This window comes from Muntiacus reevesi, chromosome 8 (assembly GCF_963930625.1).
Source record: "Muntiacus reevesi chromosome 8, mMunRee1.1, whole genome shotgun sequence".
In the NCBI taxonomy this organism is placed as follows: Eukaryota; Metazoa; Chordata; class Mammalia; order Artiodactyla; family Cervidae; genus Muntiacus; species Muntiacus reevesi.
Window position 1 is genome coordinate 65,002,614 of NC_089256.1, and position 25,121 is coordinate 65,027,734.

Below are 25,121 nucleotides of genomic sequence, written 5' to 3' on the forward strand. Positions count from 1 at the left end.
TGGTAATTTGTCACAGCAGCAATAGGAAACTCATACAGCCTAGAAATATTGTCATAAAAATGCTGAAATCTCTTGATTCAACTAGTGCTGATTCTGCTCATACCTACATTAAGGAAGCCATTAGCAAACAGAAGCAGGGAGCCACAGAAAGGTCTTAATTGATTCCAGTATTCAGCTTGGCACTCAATAGAGAAGAGACCACAGACTCCCCCCAACCCCGCCCCTCCCTCCTTAACGGAGGTAGCACATTGCCATCACCAATGTTCCACTATTGATGGGGACCCAGCAGCCCCAGCGCCCACACAAAGAAACCCTAAAAAGAAATAAAATTAGTTACCTGTTCCACTGGTGGATAAGAACCTGCGAAAGGCAATATCAGTTCACCTGGCAGTTTTGCAAAAGAAAAAAAAAGAGCCACAAAGGACCTCAGATTGTGAGAATAGCTTTTAATTTTAAAAGAAGTGAAGCAATAAATCATCCATCTCTCTTTCCATCACAGGCAAATAGTCTCCCAAAACATTTGAGATATTTCAAACAACAACTGTGACTAGTGCAAAAGAAACACCAACTCTTTTCAGGAACCAACATCGAAACCTGCCGAGCAGATGGGTGCAGGTCACAGGCTCAGCCTCCGCAGAGGCCAGGAGGAGCGGCCAGATTTGCGCATTTATTTCAACATGCGCAGCTCTGAAAAGATGAAAACAATACCTGGGGAGGGGAAACCACAAGAGAATGTTGCCCAAAGTGAAACAAATCTGCCCAACACCCTCATGTGGCTAATATCCTTGGCACCTGGAAGATGCTTTAAAAAGAAACACAAAGTCAGCAGCTTTTAGGCAAAACTGAAGGAACAGGGTTTGGGCTCATGTGTTTCTGGTTTTCATTTGGGGTCTTCTGTATACATATATTGGTTCTTAGGTAGAAAAATCTGCTTTCTAGAAGGCATTCTGTACCTCACAGTGCTCCCGACTCCAATGAAAATGTTTGTGCTGCTTTTCTATGGATGCTTTGCAGAATTACCTTCTTTGCCTACATGATCTCTACAACCTCCCCACAGCACCTGGCCTAGACTAGGAGTACTGTCCAACAGAAGTACAACACGCTTCTAATTTCAATCTTTTTTGGTAGCCACATTTAAAAATTAAAAGGAAGTGAAACTTTATCAATATCTTGATATGTCTAAAATACTGTCGTTTTAGCACATAGTATAAAATACTGATGCAATATTTTGCATTCTTTCTGGTATTAAGCCTTCCAAATCTGGTATGCATTTTCTGTCTACAGCACCATCTCATTGTGGACAGGCCGCATTTCCAGTCATGAGCCACATGTGGCCATGGACAACTGTGTTGAATCACATGGGTCTACAGAATCATAACACAAACACTTTCAGGATTATCTACTGAGTAGGGAATTTCTGTGGCACTGCCTGGCTGATCTTATACACCAACTTAAGGGTACAGAAGCTTGTTCTGTAACCTAGAATTTTCGACCTTAGGTAAAGCATAGAATCACAACTTATCTAACCCTGTCCCCCGCATCCTGCTCCCAACACCAGCCATCTCCCCACATGGATGATGTGATGTAGCAACCATGATGCCTACCAGATGAAAAGATATCATTTGTGTGGTAGAAAAACTTACTTGAGGATCACAGCTATAACTGAATTAAAATAAGATAATATTCCATAAAGGTTACAGAGTTAGTTGAAGGCAGTTCTGATGTTTTTCAGGGCAAGAGGTGCTGTAAAGCAGATTTTTCATCTTTGAGGAAGAAGGTAAAGGTAACAAAAGACCAACTGGGAAGTGGAGAGAAAAAAAAAATTGGATAATTAAAGTAATTACCCAAGAAACTGGGACTAGAATTTGGGGTGGGGAACACTAAAAACGAGACAAGTTCAAAAGTGGAGTGTGTGAGCCATTAACCAGAAACATAACATCTAACCTCTATGTGCCCTCGCATCTCACATGTCTGACCATAGTACCAACTGTAGGAAAATAAAAATAGAATTGAATGTTAGGGCAGAAGTGGACTCCTGAGCTTAGCTGGTCTAACCCACTCATTTTAAGGAAAAAGGCCCGGGGAGATAAAGCAACTCGGCCCCATGTCACTTAGCAGCAGAGTCAGGCTACAAATCCAGGTGCTCTCACCAGATTGCAGGTAAGGCTTCATCCAGTTCAGGTCAAAGGAACAGATGATGTGGGGAGGAACAGGCTACTCCCTACAGCCCACAGTGAGCACAGGGGAATGGCAGGCACATTCTCTTGTAGGTGGGAGAAAACAGCAAGTCAATTCAAAATATTAAAGCAATGTTGACATAAAATGGCATTCATATGGGACTCTTCCTAATAGTTTTGTTTGCACACTTTTTCTCCCCTTGAAGAAAGAATCCCAATATGAATTAAACTGGATTTCTGATGAGTTATGTGGGCATTTAGATTAACAAGACAAGAACCTTGATACGCTGTACATTTCAAGACACATTCATCAGGATTTTACATAGATGGGTATCAAAAGATATTTACAGGAAGAAAGTGCTCTCTTTCACACACACACACACAAAGTGAGAATTTCACAATTACACCACCGCCTAAGACAGAGAAGACTCCTAACAGGTTGATGACCAGTTGACAAAATACATTATTCCAGTTTTCAGTCATAAATCATCTCACCTACATACATGTATAAAATTAAGCAGTATATTCCAGACTCTGATTCCAGGTAGGCCTGCCTTGAGCATATTAAGATATACATATTAATACATTTATAAGCATGAAAGAAGACTGATATTTGCTTCAGTTTTCCCCAACTCACAATCTGAAATAAAGAAGAACACATATACAAAACTTTGCCTTGTATAAATAGCCCTTTGTTTTGTGAGGCAGAAAAAAAAGGCAGCCATATTCCACTTTCTTATGATGTGTTTAGGTATCAAAAGGGCTGAATTTCTTTTTCTACTTCATGAGTTAAATAATGTGTAGCCTATAACTATATATACTGGCTTGAAACCATTCATTCTGCAAAGTTTTATTATAAATTTTTTTTAACTTGTTCAGAACACACATGCTATTTTTGTCCACATTTCAATCCAAAGCCCCAGTTACCCTCCCACTGCCCAGGAAGGGCCTTCACTTTGCAACTGCAGTCAAAAGAAACCATTTTCATGTGTGTTTCATGTGTGTTCATTATTCTATGATCCTCAGCCCTAAGGAGACTGGATTTTGTAAGGCTGATCAGTGTGGGGGTTTCTGGGAGAGTCAGGGACGTGGGTCACCCAGTGGGGCTACTTTAGGATGTCTGAGACGATGTGAAAAGGTGACCCCAGCGGGCAGTTCAGTAGAGAGTTACTGCACCACGGCTCCCTCCCTCTGCCTATCTCATTTGTTCCCAAACTGGAGAAACATCAGGAGAGAAGAGAGGCACTCTCTACTGGCCACACTGGCCCCACACGCCTGCTGCTCTTCAGAGGGTCAGCGTATCAGATCTCACCACATTCTCAAAGTGCACCGGAAAGGAAGGGCAGAATCATCACACCAATGTGTGGAGAAGGGAAGTGAGACACAGGGGGATGAGGAGACTTGCCCAGCCGTGGACAGCACCCAGGTCCCCAGGCCACAGGCTCCACATCCTTCGCTCACAAGCCTAACAGATCTCCCATGAGAAGGGCCCCCATCATCACCAGAATCCTGATTGTTCATAACACACATCTCATAATTCAGCTTCTGGGTTTACAGAATTTTGTGAAATTCTGTGCTATATTTCACCCCGTTGGTTCTACTTTACTTTCCTACAGCTTCCAGAAAGATCCTTTCTAACCAACCAAATGTATGTTTAGCAGACAGCAATAAGTCCTTTTTTATTTGACTGCACAATCTGAAATAGAAACTCCAGAGACCCTAGCATTCGGTATAGAGCAGCAGAAAAATTAGAGACTGCTGTTCCACTTTTTCATCACATCTGAAACTCTGATCAAATCCCAGGTTGCAACTAAAATACTGAAATGCCAAAATGGAAACGATGGTCTTTCATAGCATCATAGCAAGTTTCTTTCATCCGAAACCCTTAAACTGCTGACGATCACACTATTGGTCATGGCAGAGAAGCAGTGGAGGCAAGTCAGGAGGTGATTAGCCAAGGGCAGAGATGAAATTCTGCCCCAGAAAACAGAGACATGGATGCAAGCGACAAGCTGGGGGATGAGAAAATTACGGACAAATTTGGGACACTTGAAATGATTCCAGGGAGTTGTCATGTGTTATGGTAAGAAGAGATCAGCTATTTTAACTAAAAACACACACGCCTATGCCTTAGTGGGAAGGGCTGCTGAGATACAGAATTCATCTACTTTTGGCAGAGAAAACACCGCTGCTGGGGGCATCTGCGTTCATACCACCAAACGTCACAAATCCAAGTGAATTCTAGACAGCACTGCAAGGGACAACAGCCCTTCTAATGCCGGAAAACCTAACTGGGGAACTAATTTTTTTTAAACTGTTCCTGAGATATAGTTTCTTTAAAATATTTACTTGCTTTTCCCAACTATTTTAACCTTGAAAAACCAACCCGTCACAGCTTTTCTAGTTGACTCTAAAGGTCTCACACTCTCAGTCTCACTCTCACACACATTCATACAGTTGCATTATGCATTTTGATATGATTAAATTAAAAATACCTTTCATTGCTGATGTTCTTATCGACTATACACGGAGAGATCAGAAATTATTGTGTGTCATGAAAAAAATTATGTCACAAATAGAGCTCAGCCCAGTTACTGATTTTCGATATGAAACAAAAGTGGGCTTTTTGTTTATGGTGGGTGAGGCTACATAACTGGCCCTATTGGTTTCTCTGGGGGCCACTATCACTGACCCCCAAATCAAAGCACAGGGGTCTGATGGCACGTCCTGTTTTCAATGTGCTAGTGGCAGATCCCCCACCAGGAATATGAATACTTTTTTAAAATCATCTTCTTCTTAAACATTTATAAAAAGAAAAACTATCTACAGTAGTGTATCATCACTAATAGAAATTTCCTCCCAGTTCTATTTTAGAAGGCGTCAAATGATGTTCTTTAAATAAACTATAAATACCCCATGTATTCCCTCATGTCTGGCTACCCCAACCTCTTGCTTTCTTTTTTTTTTTTTTGCAAATTAAAAAGGCATACGGCTTCTTCTCGCCAATTTGTACATCTGAGGTTTAGCTTGGTATCCTGCGGTAAAAGTACATGTAGCCCAGGTCTTTAGGGGGCCTTTCTGAGGCACAAACTTTGTGGTCATTGTAGATCACCCATCTGAAAACAAAAAACAGAAGCGAGTGATGGATTTAAGTCAGTTCTAGGAAACCACAGAAGAAAGTTACTGCACCATACTTAAAATAATCAAGACGTTTTAAGATAATCCAAACTCAAGTCTATTGCATAAAAGGAAACAGAATGCTGGCGGGAAACTACACTGCTTTTTTATTCTCAGTTCAATCAAAAAGTAGTTCCTAAAGGAGCCTCCAAACATTTCCATTTGTAGACGTCCCTACATGGCCTCAGAAATGGAGTCAAAGACATATGTGTCTGTTTCAGTCATAAATAGACATGAAGTGAACAATTATACAACCATTAAAATGTCTTCAAATGATATTTGGTAGAGTGAGAAAATAATATAATATGAAGCGGGAAAAAGCAGATTACAAAACTGTACTTACTGTGTATGAACTTCAAGCTTTTAGAAAAGTTGTAAATACATACATATACGTGCATACAGACAAACACATACACTCTTCCCTTTGAAAACAGTAAAACAGAAATGTATCAAAATAGAGACTATAGTTCTCTCTTGGCTTCCAGACAACATATTCTTCATGTGATTTTGTATCTTACAAATTCCTTATGATGAAATTCACTGCTTTTTCTATTCTAATTAAGCTATTTTTCTTAAGAAATGTATTTTTAAAAGAGTTGTCATGCTTGGTAATAAAATGAATTCACTATAAATTAACTCCATGGCTGATTCATGTCAATGTATGACAAAACCCACTGCAATGTTGTGAAGTAATTAGCTTCCAACTAATAAAAATAAATGAAAAAATAATAATAATAAATTAAGTTCATGTGCTCAACTATTTTACAAATCAAGCTGAGAGGCCAAGACTTAAATGACTTAAATGGAAAAGGACCACAGTGGATTTCTGGCTGGAGACCAGTCACTCCCGCAGCAAGAGGTCAGCGTCCTCCAGGAGAGGCCAAGGTTACGTGGTTCTTCAGTGTCCATGTGACCAAGCGCTGCCTCAAGAGAGCTGACCCACAGCACAGGCCACTCAGCCGGAGTTCAAGGAAGGGAAACCAGGGGGGGCCTTGGGGGGTCCAGCCCAGGAAGAAGACTCTGACGACAGCAGCAGCCTGACACCCCACAACTATCTCATTCCCAGCTCACCACACCCCTCACAATTCTTGAAGCCAAGGCTACAACAGGGCGGACAATGGGTGTTAGAGCTGCCAGACAGAACACAGGATACCCAGTCAAATTTGAGTATCATATAAGCAACAAATACGTGTTTAATATAAGGATGTCCCATGTAATAGTTGAGACATATTTATACTAAAAAGTTATTCATCATCTGAAATTCAGACGTAGTCTTGATGTATAAAATGGCTTTGAGAGTCTATCCCTACGGGACCACTGTGAGAACCAAATGAGATGACACATCAGACACCTGATGGAGTGCCTGGCACATAGCAGGTGCTCAATAAAACACAGATATCATTTTACCTTCTTAAAAAGACTCACCTTCCTTCCTTTTTAATGTGACAAACGTAGTGGCCACTCATTGTGGACGTTCCCATGTGACTGATGAACGCAAATAATTCATACACTAAGGAAGAGGAAACAACTCAGTTACTAGGCAGCATTTCTAGAAATAAATAGTACTTCTGTTCAGAATTTAATGCCAAGGAGAATGGAATCCAGCAACTGTTCAGACTTAAAGACAAAATCTATTTAGTTGCTAGGCTGAGAACACACACACACCCCCCCGCAACGTGACAGTAACTTCAACCTGCAAATCATAACAAAACAGGACATACTAGAGTTGACAGTAAGTGCCTATCTGAAAAGCGATTAAAAATCACACAGCCCAGTCTGGTGGCAAGCACATGGGTCTAAAATGGTGGTCCTGGCTCCATCACCTCCAAGCAGGATGAGGGTGGAGAAGTTGCTTCGCCTCTCGGAACTCCTTTCTTCACAGAAATGCAAAATCCACCCACTTTACAAGGCTCTATGAGGCTTAAATGAGCAATTCAGACTAAAATACCACAGAAATGTCAGGATTCAGAGGAAGAAAGCAGATAGCTGTTATCATTTATAGACAGGGATAATGCTCAGAATATACATCCTGTGATTTCTGACTTGCTCATGATGATAAACCAAATGGGACCAAAATTCAGGCTTCACGCTTTCTGAACAAGGAGATATATAGTCTCTTGGAGCCTGAGATGGACATTTATTCTCTAACAAATACCTCCTGCCATCCAGCACAGATGCTGTGCCAAATCCACGGTGAACGAATTTCAGCTCATGCTCCCCTGGCCAATCTGAGGCCTACACAACACCTTCACAACACAAAGTGGGTGCACAGACTGGTACTCATCCATCTCCTCAAACTGCTATAGACTACGATGGGGTAGGTACAGAAGCTGAGTGAGTGTTTATAATAGTTTGAGAGTAATATTCATGTCTGTTGAATCTAATAAGGAAGAAAATGGGCTTGCATATTCATTTTTTGGTACTCAATTATTGTTGTATTTTACAAGGGTGTTGGTCTGGACAGACCCCTTCCTTGCTGCTCCCTCTCTCATCCTTTCTCTCCCCTGCTGTTTACCAGGACTAATCCATGCATTCAGCTATGAGCCCTCAGTTAGTACACTACATATTTCATACCTCCTCTCCGCAAACATTTTCCCCCAGGAAATGATTTTCTTTTGGTTGTCCAGATGCCTGACTTCTCTTCTTCCAGACTTTTAAATACTGATGACCTGGGGCTCTGACCTCAGACCTTTCTTCCTTCTATCTTCACACCTACCCCCCACATTCTCTCCCTCCCTTTCAACTCCATTCCCACCACCACCCTCCCTCTCCAATGCCTCTCCATGGCATTAACTGGAATTATGTTCTTCATTTCATTTCTGGGATGTTTACCGCTCATGTACAGAACTACAATTGAATTTTGTATATTGGCCTGTTTTCTGCTATCTTGCTGAAGCCATTTATTAGTTCTAATAGTTTTTAAAGTAAATTCCTTAGAATTTTCTATATATATGCGTGCTAAGTCACTTCAGTTGTTTCTGACTCTTTGCAACCCTATGGACTGTAGCCGGTCAGGCTCCTCTGTTCATGGGATTCTCCAGGCAAGAGTACTGGAGTGGGTTGCCATGCCCTCCTCCAGGGGATCTTCCAGACCCAGGGATTGAAACTGAGCCTCTTAGGTCTCCTGCATTGGCAGCCAGGTTCTTTACCACTAGCACCACCTGGGAAGCCATTCTATATACAAGACCAAGTTTTTTGCAAACAGAAATAGTTTTACTTCTTTCTTGCCTATCTGGATGTCTTTTATTTCTTTTTCTTGCTTAACTGCCATGGCTAGAATCTCTTGCATGATGTTAAACAGAAATGGCAAGAGGGGACATCCTTGTCTTGTTCCTGCTTTCGGGGAAAAGCATTTAGTCTTTTACCATGAAGCATGATGTGGGCTGTGGAATTTAGGTGAAAGTGAAAGTCACTCAGTCGTGTCCGACTCTTTGAGACCCCATGGACTGTATAGTCCATGGAATTCTCCAGGGCAGAATACTGAAGTGAGTAGCCTTTCCCTTCTCCAGGGGATCTTCCCAAACCAGGGATCAAACCCAGGTCTCCCTCATTGCAGGCGGATTCTTTATCAGCTGAGCCACCAGGGATATGGGTAGATGCCCTTTATCAGGTTGAGAAAGTTCCCTTTCATTGCCAGTTTGTCAAGCATTCTCTCCTCCCACCATTTCCTTCAAAATATATACAGAATCCGACTACTACTTACCACCTCCACTAGTAACCCCCAACCCAAGTTACCAGCGTCTCCTGTCTGAATTAGTACAATAGCCTCCACTCCTACCAGGGCCCCCCGCTTCCTCCCTTACCCCCTAGAGACCATTCTCAGTATGGCTTCAAAGCTCACTCTTACAATGACCCATGACGGCCCCCAACCTCCTCCCACTCTCCTGCTCACTCCACTCCAGCTCCCCCAGCCTCCTGGCTACTCCGCTCACTAAAAGAGAGGCCTTCAAGCCCCACACCTAGTGTTCCCTCAACCTGGAAGTCTTCTTTCAGATGCCACATGATCCACTCCTCACTTCATAGAGGGCTCGGATCAAATGTCATCTCAGAGAGGCCTTACTTATAAATAGCGACTCCTCCCCTCCTTCCACCCCATCCTCACCCCAACCTTTCTTTACTGTTGGCCATGGAGCTCAAAATAACACCGTATCACATATCTATGTGTGCATTTGTTCACTATCTCCTTTTGTCCCAGGCTATGTCCTCCATAAGGACAATAAGTTTGTTTTGTTGTTGGGGTTTTTCTATTATTATTATAAAATTACCAAATATTTATTTCACTTGTCTGTTTTGTTTACTGGAATATTCCAGGCATAGAAAACATTACACAGCATGCAGTAGGCATGTCTTCCTTCACCCCATGTCCTGATTTGTTTTTATATCTTTTCATATTGTATATATTTTTATAAACTGCCTATAAAAGTATAAATTGGGGTATAAATTAGTGATGTTTAAAAAGAAATGAATCAGAGAGGATGGCCTTTCCCATCATCAACTAAGTTTCTATTGTTAGCTATCACATTAACTGACAACTCCTCCCCTTCCAACAAACAAAAAACCCAAAAGCAAAAAATCACAGGTATGAAACAGAAAACAGACAAGAACAGTTGTGAATGATAATCATTTTGCCTGGCACTTAGTGATGCAGAGACCTTGTCTGCCGTCCCCAGGGTTCCCTGTCACTAAGAACCCACACCACCTGGTAAACAGGAGTGAGTATGAGCTGAAGCTTTTTCATGTTCCTTGACCCTGGTTGGTTTTTAAAGCTCTTTTGGAATAATTGTATATCAAATTCTAAATCTTCAATTTGAGAGCTTTGGGGCTGGTCTCCCACTAGGTGCTACCCTCTTAGAATCTTCATGAAATAAAGAAAGAACATGATCCTTCACAAGGAAGTGACCGTCCCTCACAAGGAACTGACCCCCCTGAAGTGTGAGAGTCGCTCAGTCCAGTTGTATCCAACCCTTTGTGACCCCATGGACTACAGCCTGTAAGTCTTCTCTGTCCATGGAATTCTCCAGGTAAGAATACTGGAGTAGGTAGCCTTTCCCTTCTCCAGGGGATCTTCCCAACCCAGGGACTGAACCCAGGTCTCCCACACTGCAGGTGGATGCTTTACCCTCTAAGCCACCAGGGAAGCCCCAAAACAACACCTTAAAATAATTGAACCAAATATTTAATGAGCACTTCCCAGTAAATCAGGGTCATTTCAGTGAAATGTTGCTCGGATACCAACAACCCAGCATGTTAACAAAACAGACAGACATAGAGAAAAAAATCCATACACTTCAATACAGCCAAACATGTCTTTAAGCCCCCCAAACACATTTTCCCCTCTTTAGTTAAAAGCCATTAATTCACATGTATACTCAAAATCATAAAAACAAAGAAAAAAGATTAGCATAAATCTTAGTCCTATAATTAAAATTAACTGTGTTTATCAATAGAAGCAACCACTCCATGCATTATTCAAGGCCTCCTGCTAGGAACCAATAGCAAAAGAGAGAGTCTCAATAAATTTGAAAAAATTCAACACGTAAGAAGTCTCAATTTATATCTGTTTCCAAACAGAACATCAAGGTGAATAAACCAGACAGTGAAGCCACTGCTGATTCTTCTCCCAGTTGCCAGAGATCTCCCTCCAAAAAACAGCATCATCACACTCTCAGAAAATATAGAGACCCCTTTTTATGTAGCTAGAAAAGGCATTTTAAAGCAAGGTAAATCATTTTTAAAATGTTGACTTTCAAGACTTCCCTGGTGGTTCAGTGGCTAAGACACCATGCTCCCAATGCAGCAGGCCCAGTTCAATTCCCGGTCAGGGAACTAGATTCTGCATGCTGCAACTAAGACCCAGTGCAGCCAAATAAATACATAAAACATTTTTTGTTGTTGTTGACTTTCAACAGGGACACTCTTACACTATCTAGAAGAACTGGACAAAACTACCTAAACTACCATGTTCAACATCTGGCCAGTGGAGTCCCTCTAACGAGTCAGAATTAAAGTGTCTGAAACTAGCATCCTTCGTCCCCACTTCCCTCTTCCAACAAACCTGTCCTTTTCTGAATTTAGGAACATGTCCCCAGCCTTTCTAATAAGAAGAATTGTTAATATCTAAATTTTACCACCCCCACCAAAAGTAATAAGTGATTGTACTTGATTTTACTCTTTGAAAAAGAAAGCACCGTCAGGAAAATTAACTGCAAACTTGGAAAGCAGAAGAGGTAGGCAGAATGCTCTTTTGTATTGTTAGGTAGTTAAAATAGGAAAAAAAGGAGTCTAGAATGGCAGTGGCTAAAAGACAAAGAAGGGAAAAGTCGGGGAAAATAGAACAAAGGAAGGTCTGAGGAGGATCGGAGTGACAACCTCAGATAAAACAAACAGCTCTCCTGGCTAGCCCAATTTACATAGGGCAGGCCCAGGGGGACGAGAAAAAAACATATAAAAAGAGGAATCAAAATTGGGTGGAGGGGGCTTCTCTTCTCTTCATGTGTTTTGGGTTGGCCAGCCCTCATGCCTGGAGGATGTATTTTCCTTTACTTTCTAAATAATACAGTGCTGTAATGCTGGTCCATACGAGGAAATTACACGGAGCCATAACACTGGTCTGTCCGTTGCTTCAAATTTTTGTTGCAATGAGACAGAACTGAGGAAATCACACACTCCCCCGACAGTGCCATATGGAGAAATGGCCACCCAAGGATTGTCTAGGGTAGGGGCTAGCATACTTGATGCCACATAGGCCGAATCCAGCCCACAGACTGTTTCTGTGCTGCCAGGGAGAAAGGAGAAAAGTGGGGAGACAAAAATATGAGATGACAAATGTATGGTCCATGAGGCCTAAAACATTTACTATCTGAACCTTCAGAGAAAAAGCATGCAGACCCCTAGTCTTGGGTAATGAACTTACTTCCTCTCACCACATACTACTGATTAAAGATTCCACATTTAGTGAAGTTACTTGTTAATTTGTAGATTTTTGTCTGGCAAAGATACCAAAAAGTTCTCTCTGGTGGAATATATACAAGCATGCCTCAGAGAGATTGTGGGTTTGGTTCCAGGACACCACAATAAAGCAATTATCGAAATAAAGCAAGTCACATGAATTTTTTTGGTTTCCCAGTGCATATAAATAAAAACTATGTTTTACATTATAATGTAGCCTATTCAGTATGCAATAGCATATGTCTAAAAAAGAAATGTGCATATCCTAATTTAAAAATACTTTATGGATTAAAAAATGCTAACCATCATCTGAGCCTTCAGCAAGTTGTACTCTTTGCTGGTGAAAGTGAAAGTCACTCAGCTGTGAATGATTCTTTGTGACTCCATGGACTGTGGCTGCCAGGCTCCTCTGTCTATGGAATCCTCCCGGCCAGAATACTGGAGTGCATAGCCCTTCCCTTCTCCAGGGGATATTCCCGACCCAGGGGGTCTGAAATATTGTGAGAATTACCAAAATGTGACACAGAAATACTAAGTGAGCAAATGGTATTGGAAAAATGGCTTCAACAGACTTGCTTGATGTGCCACAGCCACAAGCCTTCACTTTATAAAAACCACAATGTCTGTCGAACACATAAAAGCGGATCTCATTAAAATAAGGTCTGCCTGTGCCGATGCAATTCCAGTTCTGTAAGGATTAAGCCATCAGCCACTGCAGATGCCCCCTCCAAAGTATTCTTCAGACACTGATATGCTTTTGATAGCAGATTGTAAAGTTTCCTTACCTTTTAAGTAATCTGTTGTAACTTTCTGTATTTGCCTTTCAAATCTTTTATTGTCACTTTGGTCCAATGAATAAGTATTGTTTCACACTAACCTATGATCCTATCTGACCAAGTGTTTTAAAACCTTTTGATATCTTTGACAAAGTTCTTTTGACTTCTAACTAACTTTGAGATGATTCCAAGGGCCCCTGAAACAACCCAAAGTAATTAGGTTCAATTGATATGTTAAATTACATAGGAAGACATTGTCAAATAAGTGGTGATAAACCTTAGGTTATATTATGTGGGTAAGTTCATTAATATAGATATTCCAAAATTATATGGAATTCCTAAAAATCTGGTGTGTGCTAGTATAATGCTACTAGTCTAATTCTAGTTATTATCTTAAAATGTCACATGTCCCAGAAATAACCAAGTTTCTTGTCAACTGCATTGTAGTGATATCTTTAGCCATGCCATTTTGAGTCTTCTGTCATTGTTTTACTCTGATACTTTTACAAAATGAAGTACTTCAAGAAGATCCATAAAAAGGACTTTTTGACCATTATAAGTTGCTGATGACTTTCAGATAATACCCTGAACTGGGTAAGAAATTACAAAACTAATGCAGAATCTGATGGTTTCATCTAGATCAACAGGAGTTAATTACATGGGACCAAGTAAACTGATAAATACAATTTACACTTTTATGATATTTTGTCCAAAGTATTCGTGGCTTTTAATTTTTGTTTTCCAGAAAAACTTTCCTCTTATGCTAATAGAGACCTACAACTGAGACCTACAACATGCTGATAAAGCATAACTTCTAAAATGAAGATGAAGCATGTATCTTTTCCTCTCTACCTGATCCCTCTGGAATCTGGCTTCTCCACCTGGCTCCACCCTAGACTTGATGGCTGATTGTTATCCAGACTGCCACTAGTTATACTAATCATCATTTTCATTTGTTCTCTCCTTGTTGTTTCAAACTGTTTTGTATTTCTGTCTACTGTACTATGACCTTACTAATGTCACTGGCTATATTACTGATATGTTACTGATGATTTTTCCAAGAGTCGTGTATGGATGTGAGAGCTGGACCATAAAGAAGGCTGAGCACCAAAGAATTGAAGCTTTCAAACTGTGGTGCTGGAGAAGACTCTTGAGAGTTCCTGGGACAGCACGGAGAACAAACCAGTCAATCCTACAGGATATCAACTCTGAATATTCACTGGAAAGACTGATGCTGAAGCTCCAATACTTTGGCCACGTGATGCAAAGAACCAACTCAATGGAAGAGACCCTGATGCTGGGAAAGATTGAAGGCAAAAGAAGAGGGTGAGAGAGGATGAGATGGTTAGACAGCATTACCAACTCAATGGACATGAATCTGAACAAGCCCCAGGGGATACTGGCGTACTACAGTCCATGAGGTCACAAAGAGTCAAACACAACTTAGTGACTGAACAACAAAATTACTGATGTTCTATTTCACAAGACTGTTGTCTCTTATATTAACTGATGTGTAGAACAGGCTTCTGACAAAATTAATGGTGGCTAAGCTGGAATCAAAATTGCCGGGAGAAATATCAATAACCTCAGATATGCAGATGACACCATCCTTATGGCCGAAAGTGAAGAGAAACTAAAGAGCCTCTTGATGAAAGTGAAAGAGCAGAGTGAAAAAGTTGGCTTAAAGCTCAACATTCAGAAAACTAAGATCATGGCATCCAGTCGCATCACTTCATGGGAAATAGATGGGGAAACAGTGGAAACAGTGTCAGACTTTATTTTGGGGGGCTCCAAAATCACTGCAGATGGTGAGTGCAGCCATGAAATTAAGAGATGCTTACTCCTTGGAAGGAAAGTGATGACCAACCTAGACAGCATATTAAAAAGCAGAGACATTACTTTGTCAACAAAGGTCCGTTTAGTCAAGGCTATGGTTTTTCCAGTGGTCACGTATGGATGTGAGTGTTGGACTGTGAAGAAAGCTGAGCACGGAAAAATTGATGCTTTTGAACTGTGGTGTTGGAGAAGACTCTTGAGAGTCCCTTGGACTGCAAGGAGATCCAACCAGTCCATCCTAAAGGAGATCAGTCCTGGGTGTTCATTGGAAGGACTGATGCTGAAGCTGAAACTCCAATACTTTGGCCACCTCATGCGAAGAGTTGACTCACTAGAAAAGACCCTGATGCTGGGAGGGATTGGGGGCAGGAGGAGAAGGGGACGACAGAGGATGAGATGGCTGGATGGCATCACCCACTCGATAGACATGAGTTTGAGTAAACTCCGGGAGTTTGTGATGGACAGGGAGGCATGGCATGCTGCAATTCATGGGGTCGCAAAGAGTCGGACATGACTGAGCGACTGAACTGAACTGAAACGACTTGAGGCAACTGATTACATATATAACTCTATATAGAATAACATAATAGTACAGCTCTAGACATGGGACAAATAGATTCGTGGGATTAGATCTGATAGACAAAGTGCCTGAAGAACTATGGACAGAGGTTTATAACATTATACAGGAGGCAATGACCAAAATCATTCCCAAGAAGAAGAAATGCAGAAAGCCTTCCTCAGTGATCAATGCAAAGAAATAAGGGAAAACAACAGAATGGGAAAGACTAGCGATCTCTTCAAGAAAATTAGACATAGCAAGGGAACATTTCATGCAAAGAAGGGCACAATAAAGGACAGAAATGGTATGAACCAAATGTCTGTTAAGCAGAAGACATTGAGAAGAGCTGGCAAGAATGCACAGAAGAACTGTATAAAAAAAAAGTCTTAGTGACCCAGATAACCACAATGGTGTGGTCACTCACCTAGAGCCAGACATCCTGGAGTGTGAAGATAAGTAGGCCTTAGGAAGCATCACTATAAACAAAGCTAGTGGAGATGGAATTCCAGTTGAACTATTTCAAATCCTAAAAGATGATGCTGTTAAAATGCCACACTCAATATGCCAGCAAATTTGGAAAACGCAGTAGTGGCCACAGGACTGGAAAAGGTCAGATTTCATTCCAATCCCAAAGAAGAGTAATGCCAAAGAACATTCAAACTACTACACAATTGTGCTCATTTGACATGTTAGCAAGGTAATCCTCAAAATCTTTGAAGTTAGGCTTCAACAGTACGTGAACTAAGAACTTCCAGATGTACAAACTAGACTTAGAAAAGGCAGAGGAACCAGAGATCAAAATGCCAACATCTGTTGGATCATAGAAAAAACTAGGGAATTCCAGAAAAACATATACTTCTGCTTCATTGACTACGCTAAAGCCTTTGACGGTGTGGAATTCTTAAAGAGTTGGGATACCAGACCACCTCCTGGGAAACCTGAATGCAGGTCAAGAAGCAACAGTTAGAACTGGACATGGAACAACAGACTGGTTCCAAACTGGGAAAGAAGTATGTCAAAACTATATATTGTTATCCTGCCTATTTAACTGATATGCAGAGTACATCATGCGAAATGCCAGGTTGGATGAAGCTGGAATCAAGATTGCAGGGAGAAATATCAATAACCTCAGATATTCAGATGATACCACCCTTATGGAAGAAAACAAAGATGAACTAAAAAGCCTCTTGATGAAAGTGAAAGAGGTGAGTGAAAAGGTTAGCTTAAAACTCAACATCCAAAAACTAAGATCATGGCATCTGGTCCATCACTTCATGGCAAAAAGGTGGGGAAAAAATGTAAACAGTGACAGACTGTATTTTCTTGGGTTCCAAAATCACTGTGGACAGTGACTGCATGTGTGCTAAGTCACTTCAGTTCCTCTGCCTCTCTGCAACCTTATAGACTGTAGCTGGCCTGGCTCCTCTGTCCATGGGATACTCCAGGCAAGAATACTGGAGTGGGTTGCCATGTCCTCTTCCAGGGGATCTTCCCGACCTAGGGACTGAACCTGTGTCTCCTGGAACTCCTGCATTGCAGGCATATTATTTACTGCTGAGCCACCAGGGAAGCCCTGCAGCCATGACATTAAAAGACGCTTGCTCCTTAGAAGAAAAACCATGACAAACCTAGACAGCGTATTAAAAAGCAGAGACATCACTTTGCCAACAAAGGTCTGTATAGTCAAAGCTATGGTTTTCCAGTAGTCATATACGGATGTAAGAGTTAGACCATAAAGAAGGCTGAGCACCAAAGAATTGATGCTTTCAATTTGTGGTGCTGGACAAGACTCTTGAGAGTACCTTGAACAAGATCAAACCAGTCAATCTTAAAGGAAATCAATCCTGAGTATTCATTGCAAAGGCTGATGTTGAAGCTCCAATACTTTGGCCTCCTGATGAAAAGACCCTGATGGTGGGAAAGATTGAGGGCAGGAGGAGAAGGGGGCAACACAGAACAAGATGGTTGGATGGCATCACCAACTCAATGGGCATGAGTCTGAACAAACTCCGGGAGATAGTGAAGGACAGGGAAGCCTGGTGAGCTGTAGTGCATGGGGTCACAAAGAGTCGGACACGACTGAGTGACTGAACAACAAGACATAGGAAGAAGCAGTGAGGGAAAGAATTTCCTAGATCGTAAACTAGTACGACAGACAATCCAGAGAATTTTAGGTTATCAACAGGGCCTAATTAAAAAAAAAAAAAATGTGTTGAATGGCCTACCAACGAAATCCCCATCTGACCTAAGCATGAGATTTCCTAGTACAGTAGGAGAAATTTGTCATGAAATGCCTCCCAACCCTAGATCAAATCTATGACCAGGAGGGGGCGCTGTAGATGGAGAATGCTGCCTGCCATTCCGGCTCTACAAAGATCAAGCCTTCAGCCAGTGCCACTGACCACAGTGCACTGTGGAATTCAGGATGGAGAAAGAACAGGAACCCTTCTGTACTCTGGATACCGACCTTAGACAGTTAAGACTCATATCTAAGGAATGATTTCAATGAGCTAAGAATCTTGCATCTTCCCCGACATGGAAAAGTACTACGATCATTAACTTGAGATATGTTTTCTTTGTGATTAGCAGTAAACTTTTGATGTTCAACTGTACGTTTTTCTTCCAACAAATACTCCTATTAATATATACCTTGGCTCCTTCTTTAACCCTTCACAGAATTCCTCAGATGATACTGTCCTCAATAAGGTTCCCCGGATAAAACTTCAAGGTTCTGAGGTTTTTCTTCTGCCAACACCTGTAACTTCCAGGAGTTATGATCCTCATAGACACTAATTATACATCTAACTCAGCCATCAAATTATCTTTAAGTATTCTAGCTTTTCAGATGCTTTTGAATCAGTAATAGCAACTAACTGGTTCCCTAATAAATCAAAGAAAATCTGTCTATAGGTTCAGTTGTTATGTACCTGACAGTCATTTACCTTTTTGAAAACTATAGTTTTACAACACATAATGACCAAAAGCAATGCTAGATTCAAGAGTACAATTAATTTACATTTTTTAAATTATCTAAGCATATATATCTACTTAAAAAGCATGAGACTGTGAGGGCAGGACACATTATTTAGTCAGTTTACAGAGTGCTCAGAATACAGGGTTTCCTTGGTGGCTCAGACAATAAAGAACTTATCTGTCAGTGCAAGAGATGTGAGTTCGACCCCTGGGTTGGGAAGATTCCCTGGAGAAGGAAATGGCAACCCACTCCAGTATTCTTGCCTGGGAAATCCCAAGGACAGAGAAGCCTGGTGGGCTACAGTCCACGGGGGTCACAAAGAGTCACACATGACTGACAGCACACAGACAACTCCCCAGAATACAGAAACACCAAAACTCCTGGGAACAAACACCAAGACCCCAGGTGCTCTGCAGCCTTTGGATGAGAAACCAGTGAATTTTCCAACTGAATCATCCTAACTTGAATAATGTGATTCATTACCCATCCGTAACAACAGAAGGGAAAATGTCATTCCCAAATTACCAGCATTTGACTCTAAAACATCCTACATCTGCAATCTCCCTGCCTTCAACTGCTGGCTTTCCCTCATTCCTGCTCTGAGAAAAGACCCACGGTGTGTGGTGGGGAGCAAGGGATGGATTTGGAGCTTTTTAGAAAACTATTCAATTCCCAAAAAGAGAGAAAGGAGGATTTGAGTAAATCAATAACATCTTAAGGTAACTGATAACATGGACAGAATCTCAAAAGGTCTACAAATTGCCTCCCCAACTCCAGCCAGCTCAAAATTACCAATCCACCTGGACTTCTCATTGTCATACTGCCTAAAACAACAAGCAGCAAAGACTTTCCTCCGAGCTCAATAGTTCCTGGCCATCTATACTTCAGTGTAAATTAGTTTACTCCAGAGTGGCATCCTCCTAACGTCCACAGTACCACTGAAAAGCACAGGTGCTGACAGAATGAGAAAGAGAATCCAGACGTATTAAGTGTGTGCGGCTTTCGAGGAGACCACTGGGGCTTAGCTTCCCCAGCTGCTGTGCCTCTGCTATGCAGCTCCTATTCTGACTGCATTCCTCGGGGAGTTCTGAATGTTGGGAGCCCCACCATTATGTAACTGAAATGTCTCTCTGCTCTCCTTGCTGGAAAATTCTCAGCTGCAGCAGAAGATGTCTGCACCATTACAGCAATGTGGCTGAAGGAGCCGGAGCAGGTTCTGAGTAATCACAGCCTAATCACACTTTAATTACATTGGCAATCAGTGAGTTCTTAAAAAAAAAAAAAAAAAAAAAAGGGAAAAAAAAGACAAAACTAAGCACTCATAAGTGCAACACAGAAACAGAAATGATTTTGCAATGGCAGGAGCCCAGATAGGTCAGACTGATGACTTGATTTCCCACTTCTTAAGAATTTTAAAAACTCAAAAGCAAGTTAAGTACAGCTCTTATTAAGATAGGTAAGAGATGACCATAGATAGTCTTCTGAAAAATAGGCTCCTGCCTGTGTTCCAATTGAGAAAACTTGAGGATGACTCAAGAGGGGGCAAAAGACAAAATGCAGCCTTCAAAATCAGCCTGTGTTACAAGGTAGTCCTACCACAAGCAAGTAGGTATCTTATCAGCTACCACTTTCTCACTGTGAGAAGCCAGGAAAAAGCAGGAAAGGAAATGCCTGGCATTTAGTAGATATTCAGTAAAGCACAGCTACTATTTCACCAAGTGTTAAAAGCACGAACCCTTTTAATCAAATTAGATAACATCATGCAACGACATTGCTTCCTCATTCAAAAAGATGACAACAGACATTTTTAATTAACATATTCCCTAAAGGAAGAATTTGATGCAAGTGCTTCTTTAATCCCAGTCACTGTTTTTCCAGTTCAAACACCTTCCATGTCATTATTTTTGGAGTTGACAGGCTGTAGCGGCATCCCAGTAGTCACGCTACTCCTGAAAGTAAGAGTAACCTACTCTTAGGTCTTCCCTTGTGACTCAGCAGTAAAGAATTCGCCTGCCAATGCAGGAGGCATGAGTTTGATCCCTGGATTGGGAAGACCCTCTGCAGAAGGAAATAGTAACCTACTCCAGTATTCTTGCCTGGGAAATCCCATGGACAGAGGAGCCTGGTGGGCTATAGTCCATGGGGTCACAAAGGAGTTGGACCCGCAAGGTTCCTCTGTCCATGGGATTCTCCAGGCAAAATACTGGAGTGGGTTGCCATGCCCTCCTCCAGGGGATCTTCCTACCCCAGGGATCAAACCCGCATCTCTTGTGTCTCCTTCATTGGCAGGCAGGTTCTTTACCACTAGCACCACCTGAAGACAGACCCTCATATTCTCAGAATCTCTGCAGAGAACTCTGGGACAAGACTCTTTCTGCTGAATTTTAACCTGGAAAGACTCAATAGTAAGAGGCATTGGCAGCCATCCTGTGGCCACAAGGGAGTGCCTGTCTAAGACTGGAACCAACCCTAAGGAAAGAGAGGCAGACGATACACTCAGACAAAAGGATTTGAGTTCTGGGTGCCCAAGGGCATGCCCAAAGTCAGGTCTTCCGGGGACCTGCTAGCTTTTATGGTACAATACATACCGTTTTATTTAAACAAGTTTGGCCTAGCAATCCTGCTACTTACAAAAGAACCCTGAAAACTGAGGTTGTTGGTTTTATTTGATTGTTTGGGCTCTCCATTTTGCTCCTAAATAGAAATTACCTAATGAGGAAAATCTTTAAATTTTCCTCATTACCCCCAACTCAAATGTTCAAGCCAATTCACCAACCAAAATGAAGTTAAAAAGCAATGTCTTGAGAATGTAAACAACTCACCTATACAGAATACATATTTTTCAGAGTGGTACCTGTGAATTCAATGTAATTCTAATCAAATCCCTGCAGAAAGGCCAACTGCAAGATCAGGAACTTTTCAAAATTCAGGAGAAACAGTTTAGAAAACATATCAACAGAAAATTGGAATGAAGATTTACTAACCATGGCCTTTCCATCAAAGCAAGACTCAGTTTCCCCAACAGCCAGTCCCTCCTTTTTCAGGAAGCTTGCACCCTCTTATCCTCATCCATCAGAGGGCAGACAGAGACAAAACCACAGTCACAGAAAACTAACCAAATTGATCACAGTTTTGTGTATCTTAATGAAACTATGAGCCATGTGATGAAGGAAACCACCCAAGACAGATGGGTCATGGTGGAGAGTTCTGACAAAACATGGTCCACTGGTGAAGAGAATGGCAAACTACTTCAGCATTCTTGGCTTGCGTGTCCCATGAACTGTATGAAAAGATGAACCCCCCAGGTCGGCAGATGTCCAATATGCTGCTGGAGAAGAGCAGAGAAATAGCTCCAGAAGGAATGAAGAGGATGAGCCAAAGCAGAAACAATGCCCAGCTGTGAATGTATCTCATGGTGAAAGTAAACTCTGATTATGTAAAGAGCAATATTGCATAGGAACCTGCAATGTTAGATCCATCAATCAAGGTAAACTGGAAGTGGTCAAACAGAAGATGGCAAGAGTGACCATCAACATTTTAGGAAACAGTGAACTAAAATGAATGGAAGTGGGCAAATTTAATTCAGATGACCATTATATCTACTGCTGTGGGCAAGAATCCTTTAGAAGAAATGCAGTAGCCCTCATAGTCAACAGAAGAGTCTGAAATGCAGTACTTGGGTGCAACCTCAAAAATGACAAAATGATCGCTGTTCATTTCCAAGGCAAACCATTCAATATCACAGTAATCCAAGTCTATGCCCCAACAACTAATGCCAAAGAAGCTGAAAGTGAACAGGTCTATGAAGACCTACAAGACCTTCTAAAACTAACACCAAAAAAAGTTGTCCTTTTCATCATAGGGGATGGGAATGAAAGTAGGAAGTCAAGAGATACCTGGAGTAACAGGCAAGTTTGGCCTTGGAGTACAAAATGAAGCAGGGCAAAGGCTAACTGAGTTTTGTTAAGAGAACACAAGGGTCATCAGCAAACACCCTCTTCCAACAACACAAGAGACAACTCTACACACGGACATCATCAGATTGTCAATATCAAAATCAGATTGATGATATTCTTTGCAGGAAGATGGAGAAGCTCTATACAATCAACAAAAACAAGACCAGGAGCTGACTGTGGCTCAGATCATGAACTCCTTATTGCAAAATTCAGACTTAAATTGAAGAAAGTAGGGGGAAAAATAGGCCATTCAGATGTGACCTAAATCAAACCCTTTACAATTATACACTGGAAGTGACAAATAGAGTCAAGGGATGAGAGCTGATAGAGTGCCTGAAAAACTATGGATGGAGGTTCGTAACACTGGTATAGGAGGTGGTGATTAAAACCATCCCCAAGAAAAAGAAACGCATAAAGGCAAAATGGTTGTCTGAGGAGGCCTTACAAATAGCTGAGAAAAGAAGAGAAGCAAAAGGCAAAGGAGAAAAGGAAAGATATACCCATCTGAAAACAGAGTTTCAAAGAATAGCAAGGAGAGATAAAAAGCTTCCCTTAGTGAACAATGCAGAGAAACAGAGGAAAACAACAACATGGAAAAGATTACAGATCTTTTCAAGAAAACTGGAGATACCATGGGAGCATTTCATGCAAAGATGGGCACAATAAAGGGTAGATACAGTATGGACCTAACAGAAGCAGAAGATATTAAGGAGATGGCAAGAATACACAGAAGAACTATACAAAAAAGGTCTTAATGACCTGAATAACCATGATGGTATGATCACTCATATAGAGCCAGACATCCTGAAGTGTGAAGTCAAGTGAGCCTTAGGGAGCATTACTACAAAGCTAGTGGAGGTGATGGAATTCCAGTTGAGCTATCTGAAGTACTAGAAGATGATGCTGTGAAAGTGATGCACTCAATATGCAAGCAAGTTTGGAAGACTCAGCAGTGGCCACACGACTGGGAAAGGTCAGTTCTCATTCCAATTCCAAAGAAGGGCAATGCCAAAGAATGTTCAAACTACCACACAACTGCACTCATTTCACATGCGAGCAAGGTAATGCTCAAAATCCTTCAAGTTAAGCTCAACAGTACGTGAACCAAGAACTTCCATATGTAGAAGCTGGATTTAGAAAAGGCAGAGGTACAAGAGATCAAATTGCCAACACTGTTGGACCATAAAAAAAGCAAGTGAATTTCAGAAAAACATCTATTTCTGCTTCATGTACTACATTAAAGCCTTTGACTCTGTGGATCCCAACAAACTGGAAAATTCTTAAAGAGATGGGAATACCAGACCACCTGACCTGCCTCCTGAGAAACCTGTATGCAGGTCAGGAAACAACAGTTATGGAACCAGACATGGAACAACGAACTGGTTCAGAATTGGGAAAGGAGAACGTCAAGGCTGTATGCTGTCACCCTGCTTTTTTAACTTATATGCAGAGAACATTATGCAAAACCCTGGGCTGGGTAAGTCTCAAGCTGGAATCAAAATTGCTGGGAGGAATCTTGATTTCTGCATATCATCTCAGATATGCAGATGACACCACCCTTATGGCAGAAAAGATGAACTAAAGAGCCTCTTGATGAAAGTCAAAGAGGAGGAGGAGCCAAGATGGCGGAGGAGTAGGACGGGGAGACCACTTTCTCTCCTAGAAATTCATCAAAAGAATAACTGAACGCAGAGCAAACTTCACAAAACAACTTCTGATCGCTAGCAGAGGTCACCAGGCGCCCAGAAAAGCAGCCCATTGTCTTCGAAAGGAGGTAGGACAAAATATAAAAGATAAAAAGTGAGACAAAAGAGCTAAGGACGGAGATCCGTCCCGGGAAGGGTCTTAATAGAGGACGTTCCCAGACACCGGGGAACCCTCGACCTGGCGGGCCTGGGGGAAGTGTTTGAATCTCAGAGGGCAACCTGACTGGGAGAGAAACAATAATAAAACCCACAGATTACGAGCCTAAAAGCAACTCCCAGCAGGAGAGTACCCCAGACACCCGCATCCGCCACCAGCAAGTGGGAGCGGAACGGAGAGGAGCGGGCGGCATTATTTGGGGCAGGGTCCGGGCCTGAGCGCCCTGAGGACAATCGGAGGGAGCTTTTGTGAGTTCCCAGCTTGAACTGTGGGAGAGCAAGAGAGAGAAAATTAACCGGCCAGAACACGCTGCCTGCGGTTCGCAGAGCAAAGGGACCGAGATTCTGGAAACATGAACCCAAAACAACAAAGTAAATGGCAACGGGACCACACCTATCAATAATTACCTTAAATGTAAATGGGTTGAATGCCCCAACCAAAAGACAAAGATTGGCTGAATGGATAAAAAAACAAGACCCCTATATATGCTGCCTACAAGAGACCCACCTCAAAACCAGAGACACATACAGACTAAAAGTGAAGGGCTGGAAAAAAATATTTCATGCAAATGGAGACCAAAAGAAAGCAGGAGTCGCAATACTCATATCAGATAAAATAGACTTTCAAATAAAGGATGTGAAGAGAGACAAAGAAGGACACTACATAATGATCAAAAGATCAATCCAAGAAGAAGATATAACAATTATAAACATATATGCACCCAACATAGGAGTACCGCAATATGTACGGCAAACGCTAATGAGTATGAAAGAGGAAATTAATAGCAACACAATAATAGTGGGAGACTTTAATACCCCACTCACAACTATGGATAGATCAACTAAACAGAAAATC

At 41.6% G+C, this 25,121-nt stretch overlaps 1 protein-coding gene across 2 annotated transcripts in view; it reads right to left on the minus strand.

Moving 5' to 3' along the window:
- Positions 1–431: 431 nt before the first annotated feature.
- The window catches only part of USP13 (ubiquitin specific peptidase 13), a 129,450-nt gene continuing 104,760 nt past the window's right edge, over positions 432–25,121 (minus strand). For both annotated transcript variants that reach the window (XM_065942361.1, XM_065942362.1), the window contains 2 exons: positions 6,780–6,864; positions 432–5,293 (listed from right to left, as the gene is read on the minus strand). In XM_065942361.1, coding sequence (XP_065798433.1) covers positions 5,200–5,293; positions 6,780–6,864 — 179 coding nt within the window. In that variant the 3' untranslated portion in view covers positions 432–5,199. The remainder of the gene's footprint in view (positions 5,294–6,779; positions 6,865–25,121) is intronic.